The sequence below is a fragment of the Nycticebus coucang genome, chromosome 11 (assembly GCF_027406575.1).
Source record: "Nycticebus coucang isolate mNycCou1 chromosome 11, mNycCou1.pri, whole genome shotgun sequence".
NCBI classification, from domain to species: domain Eukaryota; kingdom Metazoa; phylum Chordata; class Mammalia; order Primates; family Lorisidae; genus Nycticebus; species Nycticebus coucang.
The window spans coordinates 110,569,840-110,584,065 of NC_069790.1; the positions used below are offsets into that span (position 1 = coordinate 110,569,840).

The window sequence follows — 14,226 nt, forward strand, 5'->3', positions numbered from 1 at the left end:
TATGATGAAGAAATGGCACCAACAGTTTGTTCCTCATGCTCTGGCCAAAGAACTTTTATTATATGGCTAATATCTACATAAACGGGGTGCAACTGGAGATGACATTATTCCAATTGTGAGAATCAGGAGGAGGAAGGAGGCTATGACTGCCGGTGACACCAGGGGTCAGTCTACCTGCTGCCCCTGAGAACACACATACCACACAGACCACACACACGGCCCCCACACACAGCCCACACACAGACTACATACACGGCCCACACACACGGTCCACACACACACACGGCCCCCACACACAGCCCACACACGGACTACATACACGGCCCACACAAACGGATCACACACACGGCCCCCACACACGGATCACACACACACGGACCACACACACGGCCCACACACATGGCCCCCATACATGGATCACACACATGGCCCACACACACATGGCCCACACACACGGCCCCCCCACACGGCCCCCCCCACATGGCCCACACACATGGCCCACACACACACGGCCTCCACACACATGGCCCACACACACATGGCCCACCCACACACGGCCCACACACACATGGCCCACACACACACGGCCCACACACACGGCCCACACACATGGCCCACACACACACGGCCCACACATACACAGCCCCCACACACGGCCCATACACATGGCCCCCACACACGGCCCACACACACACGGCCCCCACACACATGGCCCCCACACACACAGCCCATACACACACACTGAGACACACATATAGGACACACTCACTCCACCCTCCATCCCCACATTACATGCAACACACTCCCTAAACACATATCCTACACCTAACACACACCCCCAACACGTTTGCATACCTACACACACACACACACACACACACACACACAGATGTTGCCCTCAGGGGAGCCTTGAACAGGCTCTTTTCTCTGTTCCTGTTTCCCACTCCAGTCCCAGCCTCTTGACCCTTATGACAGTGGTGAAAGGCACAGATGCAGGAAGATCTGGTAGGTTTCAGCCTGCCCCACTGCCCGAAGCCTCCCAGCACCCATTTCCCCTGTCCTGAGGCCTGTGTGCAGGACTCAGGGACAGCAGCAGCAGCAGCCAGGGGAGAACGGAGCACCTGCTCACTACACCATGTCTGTCCTCCCTGCTGACTCGGGAAGAGACGTTGCTCCTCTCCCCAAGTGCTAACCCCTTTGCTGCTGCACTGGATGCCGCCCTGTCCTGCCACAGGAGACCTACCGACCTCACTCCTAACACCAGGCACTTGTTCCCACAGCACCTGCTGAGGGATATGCCGAGTGCTGGGCCTCTAGAAGAGGAACCAGGCATGGCCCCCAAGAAGCTTGAGAAGAGTGGGGGTGTTGGGCGAATGATGCTGCCAGACCAAACAAAACACAGGCTGTAACACACGCGTGTGCACTGGCTGGGGGCCAGAGAACAGTGCATGGCCACTGATGATACAGCTGCTACATGCCAGAGTATCATGGTGCGGGAGCATCACATGCGCGACTCTCACTCAGTCCTCATGAGGACCTCACCGACTGCTCGGAGTTTTCCCTCTCAAGAGAAAAAACAATGAGAGGTTTGCGAACTTGCTATCAAGTAGCAGATGTGGAATTCAAACCCAGGTCTGTCTGCCATATTACAGTCATAATGACAAAAATAATGACACCAATGACAGTTGCAGTAGTGAAAAAACCCAGCAGCTGACACTGAGTGGTGAGCAGCTTATGATCGTCCTGTTATTTCCAGGAACCCTTTGTTCATTCGGCTGTTAAGTATGAAGACAAAGGTACAGGGCACACGGCTAGCAGGTCCACAAAGCTCAAAACCCAGAAAAGCAGTCTAGAGGGTGCAAGGCCCCAACGATGGCACCCTCTTCTTTTCCCCCAGGTTATATGAGCAAGTCTTGCTGGGTCTGGCCCCTTCCTTATACTGGGGGAGTTGTTCCTAATTCTCTAAAACAGGGGTCCTCAAACTACGGCCTGCGGGCCACATGCGGTGGTGTGATTGTATTTGTTCCCGTTTTGTTTTTTCACTTCAAAATAAGATGTGTGCAGTGTGCATAGGAATTTGTTCATAGTTTTTTTTTTTTTAACTACAGTCCGGCCCTCCAGTGGTCTGAGGGACAGTGAATTGGCCCCCTGTTTAAAAAGTTTGAGGACCCCTGATCAAAAAGGTGGAATGGACCAAGACAGATGTTGGCTGATTTCAGGGAACCGATGTATTAGAAGCGGAGTTAGCTGTCTTCAAGCTTTAAATTTAAACCTTACAGGTGGAAAGACAAAATGGGAATAAACATTCTTAGTGAGATGTGTGCTTCTCAAGAGGCTGATGCTGGGGGCCCCACGGCCAGGGTTCAGGGGTGCCGGGTGCTGTGTGCCCAACACTCAGCGAGTACTGAAAGCAGACAAATGGGGCATGAAGAGTGACTGAGGTGTGCGGCGTGCGCGGGCTGTAAAGCACGAGGCCACTGCACCGTTCATTTGGTCAGTTAGTCATTCCACAGATGAGCCTTGAGGATGGTGCAGGCAGCACGTATTAAGCATGGAGGCAGAAGGCAGATGGGCCCTCCTCTCTCGGGTACTCTAACCCAGACCCAACCCTCCTCTGGCTGGCAGGCTGCTGCTCACACAGGAGGGGGGCTTGGAAGCCAGAGTCATTATGTCTAGCTTTCAAATCCCAATGCCCCCCCCAAACACAGTTTAGGGCTCTGCTCTGAATTCTGAGCCTGCAGTTCTTAAATCTGCCTATAAATGTATTTTCCTTTTATTTATTCCCATCCCATCTATAAATGCCACATATTCGATTTGTTGGAATTAAAAGGATGAACCCCCCGACACCCTGCTGTGGGTCACACCCCCTCATTCAGTCGTGCTATGGGCTTAGGTCTGTGCACCAGGCATCACTCTGCTTTTCTGCTTCAGAACCATCCCTGACCTGGCTCAAGCCCACTCAGGGAGGCAGTGCCCTTGAGGACAGCCATCAATCATGGAGACCAGAACCCCAGCCTTTTGCCTTCCTCAGCATGGTCCAGGGAGACCTGGGCAGACCCCCCAGAGATAGACAGAGCCTTGCTGCCCACAGAGGCCCCGACGGCATCCACTCACTCCTCTTGGTCTCGCTCTCCATCCCCCCCCCCTTTTTTTTTGAGATAAAATTTTCAAGCTGTTGCCCTGAGTAGAGTGCTATGGTATCACAGCTCACAGCAACCTCCAACTTTTGGGCTCAAGTGATCCTCTTGCCTCAGTTTTTCTATTTTTAGTAGAGACAGGGTCTTGCTTTTGCTCAGGCTGGTTTCGAACTCATGAGCTCAAGCTCTCCATCCACCTCGGCCTCCCAGAGTGCTAGGATTACAGGAGTGAGCCACTGCAGTTGGCCCTCTCCATCTTCGCTTGTTCCTGCTTCCTGGGATCAGCTCCGCACAGCCCACCTGCATCTCAGCCCTTGCTTTCAGAGAAGTCCAAAGTAAGATGACTACTTCTAGCCAGGTATGGTGGACGCTTGAGCTCAGAAGTTTGAGACAAGCTGAGCAAGAACAAGACCCCCATCTCTACTAAAAGTAGAAAAACGAGCCAGGTGTTCTGGCAGGCACCCATACTCCCAGCTACTCAGGAGGCTGAGGCAAGAGGATCGCTTGAGCCCAAGAGTTTGAAGTTGCTGTGAGCTGTGATAGCACAGCACTCTCCTGAGAGTGACACTCTGTCTCAAAAAAACAAAACAAACAAAAAAACATGACTGCTTCCATAACTTCAACTTCTGTGCAAGGGCAAGGGCCACAAGTCCCCAGCTTCAGGAGCTTTTTGTAGGTCAATCATACCTTAATAAAGTGGTTTAAAAATCCCAGTTTGCTATAGAGCTAGTCCATCCCCAGAATCTGTTCATTAGGTTTGTTTTGCAGCCCAGGAATCCCCATTTTTAACAAGTATCCTGGGTCCTTGGACGCCACTTTGAAAGCTACTAGTCTCCACTTCAACTCAAGACCGGTTCCCGCACTACTGTCCTCAGGCTGGGGATGTGTAGCCGGCAGCTCTGCAGCAAGGCAGAAAGCCGGGCCAAGTTTCCAGGGTATGAACACCGCTTTTGCACCTGGGCGCTGGTCTCTGGGGACACTCAGGTAGGAGTGTGTGGTAGACTGGTGTGTTTGAATGTGTGCACGTGTGTCCTAGCATGCACACGCATGCTTATTGCAGGAGTCTGCGTCTCCCTCCGCATGTGGGCCCCTGCGTACATCAGCCTCTCTGCATGGAGGGTTGAGTGTCAGCTTCTCTGTCACCAAGGTTCTCACCGCACACCTGTGTCTGCATGTCATGTACAGGCCTAAACTGTGTCAGCAGGGATTGGGAGGCAAGGAGAGGCTTCTACATTACTGAGGGGAATGAAAAGTAGAGCAGCCTCCATGGAAATTAGCATGGGGATTTTTAAAGAGCTGAGAATGGAGCCACCACGTGATCCATCCAGCAACCCCCACCACTGGGCTATCTACCTAAAGGAAAAGAAATCAATTTTGAAAACATACCTGCACCCCTATGTTGATCGCAGTACATGATGGGATACTGCTCAGCCAGAAGGAAGGATGGAATCTTTTGTCTTTTGCAGCAGCATGGCTGGAACTGTTATCTTAACTCAGACACAGGAGACAAACACCGCATGCTCTCACTTGTAAGCAGGAGCTAAATCCAGGTACCCTTGGAAGCAGAGTGTGGAATGATGGACAGTGGAGACTTGGAGGGGTCAGGATGAGGCGGGGAGATAGGAGGCTGCTTGTGGGGCACAACATGTGCTGCTTCAGGGGTACAAGCACAGAAGGCCCTGACTTCACCTCCATGCAACATATCAGTGTAGCAAAACTGCGCGTATACCTCATAAAATCAATGGGAAAATAAATTGTGTTACCTGAGTCTGTGCGTGTGTGAAGAGGGATGGCAGCACGTGGGCAGAGATTTACTCAGATACACGTAGAGCACCCCGCTTCAGTATCTGTGTACTTATTAATAATTATTAAAAAAAATTATTAAGAGAAAATTTTAATTTCAAAGTATTTCACCACATAGCTGAAGGTCCCAGAGATGAATAAGGGAAAACTGGAGATAACTGAACAGCCTAGATAACTTATTAGTTCTTCTCTGCAGAAAAGAAGCCGTGACCCTTAAAAGCTTTTACATACGGATTTATAACAAGTCTCCCCGGGCAAATGAGATTGTCAGTGGGTTGAATATTTCACTTAATATCTTCAAGTGTGAACTAGAACCTTCTCCTGTTGTTTCTATTAGTAATAAAAGACAAATTAATTTTAAAAGTTCTTGCCTGCGAAGCAGTTGCCTTCAAAGCTCCTCTTTTCAATCAAAACCACTTCTTCCTAGTCAGTCACTTTTTACATGCTGTAATCTGCACAAGCTATGCGATTTCTGAGATGGCTTATATTTATGACTTTATAAATCTATGCCCCTTTTTTTGAAGTGGCTTGTATTTGCAGCCCAGACTGCGACATTTCAGAATATGCCCTGGCCTTTTGTTGATAGGAAGATTGTGGAGGGTTCCCACTTTGGGCTACTGAGGCCAATGTCAGACAGAAGAGAAGACTGCTCCCTGCCAAGAATGACCACCAACCCTGGCCAGCCACCTTGTGGACATGGGCCCTGGTCAGAATGGGCTCCGGATGGAGGAGCATGGATGGCTCACAGCGGATGTGCTACTGATTGTGCTCGGTGGAACACAGTTAACTGGGGGCCGGGCCGGGACTGGAGCTCAGTCTCTCATTTCCCTGTCCTGAGCTTAGTTCCTCCCAGCAGAGGTGGAATTTGAAACCAGGCTCTATTTCATTATAAAAGACCAGGGCTGTGGAACTGTGCCTTAGAAGAACACCGAGTCATAAAGCAAAAGAAAGCAAAGCAAACAAAAACTATTCAAGTCAGAGTATTAGAGTATAATGGGGGGTGTGCCCCATTATAATCTAGGGCTTCTTCCCTTTCTTCCTGAATAACTACACTTGTCTCCCAGCTGTGGCTCTTGCCATAACTTTTTTTCTCCCATCCCAATTGATTTATACCACCATTAACTTCATTAAGTTGCTTTTTTAAGAATTCACAATGACTGCCAACATGGGCACTTGGACTAAATCAACCCCTCAAGCCTGTACTTAAAATTCTCCGTTATCAGAGCTCACTCACCCAAACATTACCTTCCAGCACAGGCCTCTTGCCCTGTGTAGGAGTCACTGTCGTCATTTCTCCCATCCTCCTTTATTTGTTGAGGTCTGTGGATCCCAGCCTTTCCCAGCCCCTGCGCCCATTACCTCCCTCAAGATTCCTTCACTATAGCTCTAGTTCTAGAAACCCTCCCTATTGGCCAGGCATGGTGGCTCACACCTGTAATCCTAGCACTCTGGGAGGACTAGGCTCACTTGAGCTTAGGCGTTTGAGACCAGCCTAAGCAAGATCGAGATTCCATCTCTATTAAAAATAAAAAAAAAAAACTAGGCATGTGTCATGGCAGGCACCTGTAGTCCCAGCTAATTTGGAGGCTGAGGCAGAAGGATCACTTGAACCCAGGAGTTTGAGGTTGCTGTGAGCCAGGCTGAAGCCTGGGCAACAGAATGACACTGTCAAAAAATAAAAGAAAAGAAGAAAAAAAACAAACAGAAAGAAACCCTCCCTATTAAACCACCTTGCAAAATCTTTCTTCACTTTGAATTTCTACAACTGGTTTTGCTCATCACTATTTCCCTAGAGTCTGGCACATAGTAGGCTTGCAATAAAGACCTGTTAAATAACGAAACATTTGCAGTATCAGAACATCAGAATTACACTCTGGGCAGCTGGTTCATGTCTTCCGTCTCCTCAGGTCATCCCCTCTATGACCGCCTCAAGATTAGAGATGACGCCTCCCCTTCTGTCCTCTTAACTATGTCTCCATCCCAGGACACACCACATACCCTATGAATGTTCCACAAATTCAAACATTCAAGTGTCCCAAAAAAATCTAGGCAAGGATATTTCAAACAGCCTAGAGCAAAAACAACTAAAAAAAAAATCTACATATTTTAATCACTGACTAACCTTTGCCTGAATGACATGTCTTTTTGTTTGTGTTTTTCCTGAAGTAGAATTTAATCTTTGGTCTTATTTTTAGTTTGCTGGTTCTGCTGATGGTGGAAACACTCCAGCACCAATTTACTGGTTGCTCCAAAAACAAAAACAAAAACTGGCGGCACTGTGGAATTAAAGACGGTAATGGCAGGGACTTCCAAGGTGAAGTAACACAAGGAAACAGGGTTACCTACAGCTCAGTTCCTTTGGGTGTGAAAACTTGAAAGGCGACACCTTTAAGGAAATCCCTTTCTCCCCCCAGCTGACTTTCAAGGAGTGGACACAGACCAGCACTCTTCACCTGCAGGTCCTAGAGGCCGACCTTGGTGGGGAGTAGACATTTCCTGCCAGGGCACCCTGTGCAGCCGGCTCAGGATGGGAATTTGGGAATGCAGCAGAAATTCTGCATTCAGAAATCTGTTCTTAACAACCTCTCCCACGTACAGTAAAGCTTGAGAACCAGGGCAGCCGCCGGTTAACTATGCAACTGACCTTCAAGGTGGAAGGTGAAGTTGGAAGGGGATATCCCTGCATCAGACTCAAAAAAATTAAAAAAGCAGCCTTTGTTTCCTGACAAACATCAGGCTTGAAAAGCATCAGCCTTGCCTCGCAGAATCTGATGGCCACCTCAGCCAAGCAAATGCCTAATGGCTGTGGGAACAGTTGGCTCTGAGGATACCACCTCCTTTTTCACATCTTGCAGACTGAGGATGGTGACATCTCTCTGCATCATACTGGTTCCTTGTCACTAGTGGGATGGTGGGAGGAGACACTTAATTCAGTCCCATTTAAAAATGACAGAGGGACATGTAAGTGTTCTCCCCTTTGAAAGTGAGATGTCCCCAGTGGATAATGTGCCCAGCTCAGACACAGGGGCCCTGGGGAAAGACACGCCCGGCAGGACCAAGACCAAACCCACAGGCCCTGCCCAAAGGCTGCTCTGTAGCATGTGGCAGCTTCCCTATCCCAGCAGCTCAAACATGCAGAAGTTCTCTCCAGATGCAGCTGAAAGCCTTTTCTTTCTGGGACATGGGCCTTAACAATGGGCAATTAAAGAGCTTTTCTTGCCCCTTTTCCCCTAATAAGAGATGAAGTAATCTGGAAAACCAACTTGATAAATGTAGCACAGAGCTGGCTGTCCCTCACGCCCAGGACTAACAGACAGGAGTCAAAGACTTCTCAAAAACCTGAACTCATCCACTGGTATATGGTGGCAAACTACTACAGGACTCAGATGAGACCTGGGGGAGAAACAGGACACTGCCACCAATTTAGAAATGATGCCTCATTTCAGGCAGAAGAACCAGACTGCCTTTCTGTTGACGGTGCTCTTGAAACTAGAGCTGGGCATGGGGAGGCTGACCATGGAGAGGGGGAAGAGGTCAACTTGCTCAGAATCTTAGGCAGTGGTGACTTAAGGGGTAAAGTAAGGACTAGCACACCTGGGGTGGGGGAGGAGCTACAGGGATGCGGTGGGTGAATGGGCCTGATGAAGTGGATGGTAGAGGCAGAGAGCACCAGCCTATGACATCCCCTGCAGGTATCTAAGAGCAGAATCTGGCCCACAGAGACTAGGAAGGAGAGGACCACGGGCAGTCCTCCAGCTCTCACAGACAAACTTCTACTGAAGCCCCAGACTTCCTGAGCCAGAATCCTCGATTTTGTGACCTTGATCTCCCCAGCACTAGGCAAGAAAACAAAAACTGCACAGTCCATTGTGGGTAGGAGTGTATCGGGAAGTGTCCCATGGGCACAAGAAGGTGAGAATATTAAAGGGCTTATGAATCCCAAATTCAGCTTGCTTGATTCATCAGGTTTTAGTCTAAGGAGGCACTGCCTTTTAAATATAGTTTTTAAAAGTCTTTTTATAAGTTGGCATGTTCAATTTTATTATTACTACTTATTTATTTATTTGAGACAGTCTTACTCTGTTGCCCCTACCTAGAGTGCTTTGGCTTCATGGCTCACTGCAACTTCAAACTCCTGGATTCAGGTGATCCTCCTGCCTCAGCCTCCTGAGTAGCTGGTACTACAGGCGCCCACCACAATGCCCAGCTAATTTTTCTATTTTTAGTAGAGGTGGGGTCTTGCTGTCAGTCAGACTGGTCTCAGACTCCTGAGCTCAAGCAATCCACCTGCCTTGGCCTCCCAGAGTGCTAGGAGACGTGCTCAATTTTAGTAAACTTTAATCACTTTGGTATCTGTTCACTAAAAACAGAAGTTAACTAAATAATAAAAGCCCAAATAGCCAAGTCAGGAGAGTTCACCCTAAATCCAGGCCAAGAGCTAGAGAGAAATAGCCTTTGGCATGCAAAACTTACAAGCCTAAACATGACGTGACCAGATGTAATGAGTGGAGTGCTCACTGGAGCCCCAGCCACCCCTCAAGTAGGCTAGTAACCCAGATGGAGCCACCAGATCTGGTTTGCAAAGAAGGCCTGGGCACTGTCTACAGAGAACAGGTGTCTATACCTGGCACTCAACTCCTGTCCTGCTCTGGACACAGGATGGTGCCCACCCTCCAGGGAGCTCCAGTCCAGAGCTCACAAGGACAGGAAGCAGACTGCACAGGCTTGGGCGGGAGTGAGCAGCAGACCCACCCCTCCTGCAGCCTGGCGGTGACGGCAGAGGCCAGGGGAGACTCTTCCTGAGATGGGGGAGCTGCACGCACCTCAGAATTCAGTGAGAAAGGAATCGCTGGGGCAGGGCAGAGTTAACAGGCTAGCAAAGAGCTGCACTAACTCAGGAAACACTTCCTAAAGGGACCCGCACTGGGAAGAGAGAGACGATGAGAGGAGCGGGCAGGTAGCGGGCACTTGGGGACCGTGGAGTGGCCCTCCAGGCCATGAGGGCAGCAGGCCGAGGGATGGGACAAGTAGCATAGAGACAGGGCAGTGCGAGGAGACATCTGACAGTTCTGCGGGGGTCAGGCTGGGGCCAGCAGATGGGAAGGCAAGCACAGGGAAGCTGGTGGAGGTGGACCTCAGGACTGGGCATCTGGTCAGCTGCGTCCACTTAGCTCTAGCACACTTTGCAGCCTTCCTCTGTGGCCTTGAAAGAAGCGTGGAGAAGGCACATCCAGGGCAGAAGGCCTCAGGCAGAAGTGAGTCTGAGGACTCTGGGCCTGCAAGTCAACCCCTTAAACGTGTGTGTGTGTGTTCTACGTCTCAGGCTGCTTTGAGTTTTGTTTCTTCCCAGCTTCCATTTTCACTTAACTGTTCAATGTTAACTCAGACATGACCCACCACGATTTCAAAATTGACTCTCGCTTCCCATTTCTATCACCTCTGTCCCACACACCTGCCATGGGCTGGCTCAGCGTGAAGCACCTGCGCCGAGTCACGGCACTTGATCACCCCCGACTGGCCATGAGGCTGCTGAGAGAGGGTTTCCTCCAGTTTATGGGTTAGGAAATGGAGCCACAGAGAAATAAGGCAGCTGGCCCAGGTCACGCAGTTTAGTGAGCAAGAGATCAGATTCAACCCTGGATTTTCTTGACCCCAGAGCAAGTACTCTCATCTCAGCCCTGTGAGAGCAAGAGTTCCAACCCCGACTGCACTCTGGGATCCCCAGGAACGCTGCTAGAGCCTCCAGGATGCCTAAGGCCTCGTCTATATCCCTGTACCTACCAGGACTGTGCCTGGCGCATGTGGAAGTGAAATAACTGCTCAGAGTGACTGGACATGTGCACGAACGGATGCGCACTTCGTGCTTCCCTACCAGGCCGCTACAACTCTTCCATCATCCGGGCCCAAAGCCTGAAGTCGTCTCACCAAGGCAGCAAGGTGACTGGCCCCCAGACTATAGTCTCTCCTTCCTCCAGCCCCTTTCCACATGGATGTACAAGGAATCAATGCAGAACATCACTTTCATCCTGCACCCTGTGTTCAGAGTTTCCAGTGCTGGCTCCAGGTTCAAGGGTACAGCTGCAATTCTTTTGTATTTAAGATGCCCAACCACCTGGTGCTAACCCGTCCTTTCAGTCACATCTCCAACCACACATGTTCTGCCTGGCCAGGTGGGTGTTCGAGTTTCACACATTCCCACCAGCATGACTGTGGAGGCATGTCCCTCTCTCCTCCGCCTGTCTGGACCCCTCTGAACTCCTCTGCTCAGCCTCTGCTCTGCACCCAGTTCCTGGGTGGCCCTTCCAACCCTGAACGTCTACACCACGAATCTTACTTGCCTCTGTTCTTGTATGGCTCTTAATTGTCATTGCAATATGCACATGTCCTAATTTCCCAACTATGTTAAGGTCGCTTGAGGGCAGCAGCCGCTGGCATTTATTTAATCATACCTTCCCACAGCGAGTAACACTGCACTGTGAGTGCAGCTGGGCACTCAGCAGCTCCTGACTCGGTGCAGATGGTCTTACCTATAGTATCTGGACTGCAAGTAGGTGGAACACACAGCCTTGGACACGTGACTGGCTGAACCAAAGTCGATGACCTTTACTCTGTACGGCTGCCTGGACGGGTCCACTAGCATGATGTTCTCTGGTTTGAGGTCAGCGTGGATAAGACCTAGGCTTTTGAGTTTCATCAGGGCTGTGGCTACCTGCTGGAGGACTGGGCGAATGTATTTGAGGGGCAAGGGGCTAAACTTGTTCTGCTTCAGAAAGTCATAGAGGTTCTGCTCCAACATCTCGAAGACCAAACACGTGTGGTTCTTGTGCTGAAAGCACTCATAGGCCCGGACAAAGTTGTAGTCGTCGGCGCTCTCCGTGCTCAGCCGGGCCAGGATGCTGACTTCGATCTGACCCTGCCGGGCATATGACGGGTGGTTCTTCAGGATCTTGATGGCCACAATTTCATTGGTGCCCCGTTTCCAGCACTTGACCACTTGCCCAAACGTCCCTCGGCCCAAGAACTCTAGAACCTCGTACGTGTTGGTCATGGAGCATAGCACTTCATGCTGAACCAGCTGATAGTCACCTTCGCTGTTGGAGCCGCTGTTCTTGGAGGTGGCGGTTGACGTGGTGGCAGTGGCGACAGTGGCCCCGCTTGCATTGTTCTGAATCATGGGTGGATGCTCCTCAATAATCTGCACGCTGCTCGTGTTCTCAATCTCCTCACTCTTACGCTTGAGTCCGCATTTTTGGTAGGTATCAAGAAGGCTCACAGTGCTTCGACGCATTAGGTTGTGTGGTCCGCCGAGGACCTGCCCGGTGACAGAAGTGCTGCTTGCTGATGTTACGACGATGTGCCCAGTGCTTCCTGGGAAGATGATGGTCTGCTCGTAAGGTAGGCTTGGGTTTGGGATCGGCAAGGAGGTGCTGACGGTTGTGGTGGCTGGCTGCGACGGCGCTACGTTCTTGCTCTGGCTGTACACTTTGCTGTGGGAGCCGTACCCAGTCATGTCCCAGTTGGAACTCGGCTCCACTTTCAGTTTCTTCACACTACAGAAGGCACTTGATTGAAGGGTGTGAGGGGAGAAAACTTGCACATGTGAGGCCATACCTGTAAGAAAGGGAAAAGGAAAAATAAATACTTGAGTCACCTTTGTATAAACACACTCAACAGACCCATCTCGGTTCTGATTGGCGGTGGTGTGGGTCACACAGAATATTTTCCTGTTTTCCTCCCACTTCGGAACAAGGTTGGAACAGTGAATGTGTCCCACCCAGGAGTGTATTCTGATCACTTGGTTTGTGGAAGCAGGCGGTCCCAGTGTTCCCCCTGCCTCTGTCAGAAGGGTGGGAGACTTGCAGAGCCAGGAACACAGTCAAGACTCAGATGCAGGCTTGGCGCACATAGCCAGTGGTTAGGGTGCCGGCCACATACACTAGAGCTGGTGGGTTCAAACCTGGCCCGGGCCTGCTAAATAACAATGACAACTGCAACAACAACAACAAAAATAGCCGGGCATTATGGTGGGCACCTGTAGTCCTAGCTACTTGGGAGGCTGAGGCAAGAGAATCGCTTAAACCCAAGAGTTTGAGGTTGCTGTGAGCTATGACGCCAAAGCACTCTACAGAGGGCGACATATAGTGAGGTTCTATCTCCAAAAATAAATAAATAAAACCACTTTAAAAATAAAAAAATATTGTTAAAAAAAAAAAAAAAAAGGACTGAAGACTGTACCAGGCGGCCCCAGTCCTGCGCTGGCCTGCAGGGTCAGCTCAGCTTGTCAACAGACCCTGTCAGGTTCACTGGTTTGAGGAAATGTCTTCCTAAAGATGCCCCATCACGGGGCCACTCACGATTTTCTGGATTCCCGACAAACCATAATTACTGCCTTAAATGAATTCTGTTCATTTAAGTTGTGTGGACGAGGAGTTTGTCTGCTGTTTTTCATTTGGATATACTATAACATTATTATCAGCCTTTTTGCAGGGGAGTGGGAAGTCCACTTCATGGGCTCTATTCACTCACTCACTTCTACTAAATTCATGTATCAACACATCCCTTGAGAAAGTACTATTATTTCATACCAACATCCCACACACAGTTTAGATAAGGACAGAAATCTGTAAGACCATTACTTGGAATAGTTAAACAATTTGTGATCATCATGGTACTAGAAACAAAAATTTACAGAAAATACATTAAGAAAAAAATAATAAAGTGATGAAGGAGGCTAAGTCCTTAAAACATAAAAGTAGAAACTAACACTGTCTGTCTTCCACACTGCAGTCGACAAACATTTCTTAAAGAAGCACATGGAAAGTGGGGATTGGTTAACAGTCCTGGGGCTTAGCCAACCTAGTTAGTATTTGCCTTTCTGGGCCCCTATCAGTTCCTAGAGGGGTTATTTAATACCTTCCTTTTTACCTATCAACCATCACCCTAGCCTACCCTCTATCAGTAGATGACCCACCTTCCACTTTGTCCAGAAGACAGAGGTCAGCCTTACTTTTCTCCTTTATTTGCTTCATTTCAAACATTCCTGAACCTACATCGATCCTCCACCCTTTGTTCCTTCTCTCTAGTCTCAGGGAAAGAGATGGTTCTCTTTTCCAATACTAAGAAAGTTCCTGCTATTTTCATGAACCATATTCTCCCATTTTCTCTTGAACCTGCTTCCTCCACCATTCTTTTGCCACTTTCAATTTCTCCCTGTTCATTGGATCCAAGTTCATAGTAGGTACTTAACAAAAGTTGGCCAAACACATCAGCAACTTCGTCTTTCCCT

The 14,226-nt window shown here is 49.5% G+C and overlaps 1 protein-coding gene across 4 annotated transcripts in view; it reads right to left on the minus strand.

Annotated features, from left to right (window-relative positions):
• Positions 1 to 14,226, minus strand: part of HIPK2 (homeodomain interacting protein kinase 2) — a 196,868-nt gene that overhangs the window by 126,822 nt on the left and 55,820 nt on the right. For all 4 annotated transcript variants that reach the window (XM_053554039.1, XM_053554038.1, XM_053554037.1 and 1 more), the window contains exon 2: positions 11,468 to 12,551. In XM_053554039.1, coding sequence (XP_053410014.1) covers positions 11,468 to 12,551 — 1,084 coding nt within the window. The remainder of the gene's footprint in view (positions 1 to 11,467; positions 12,552 to 14,226) is intronic.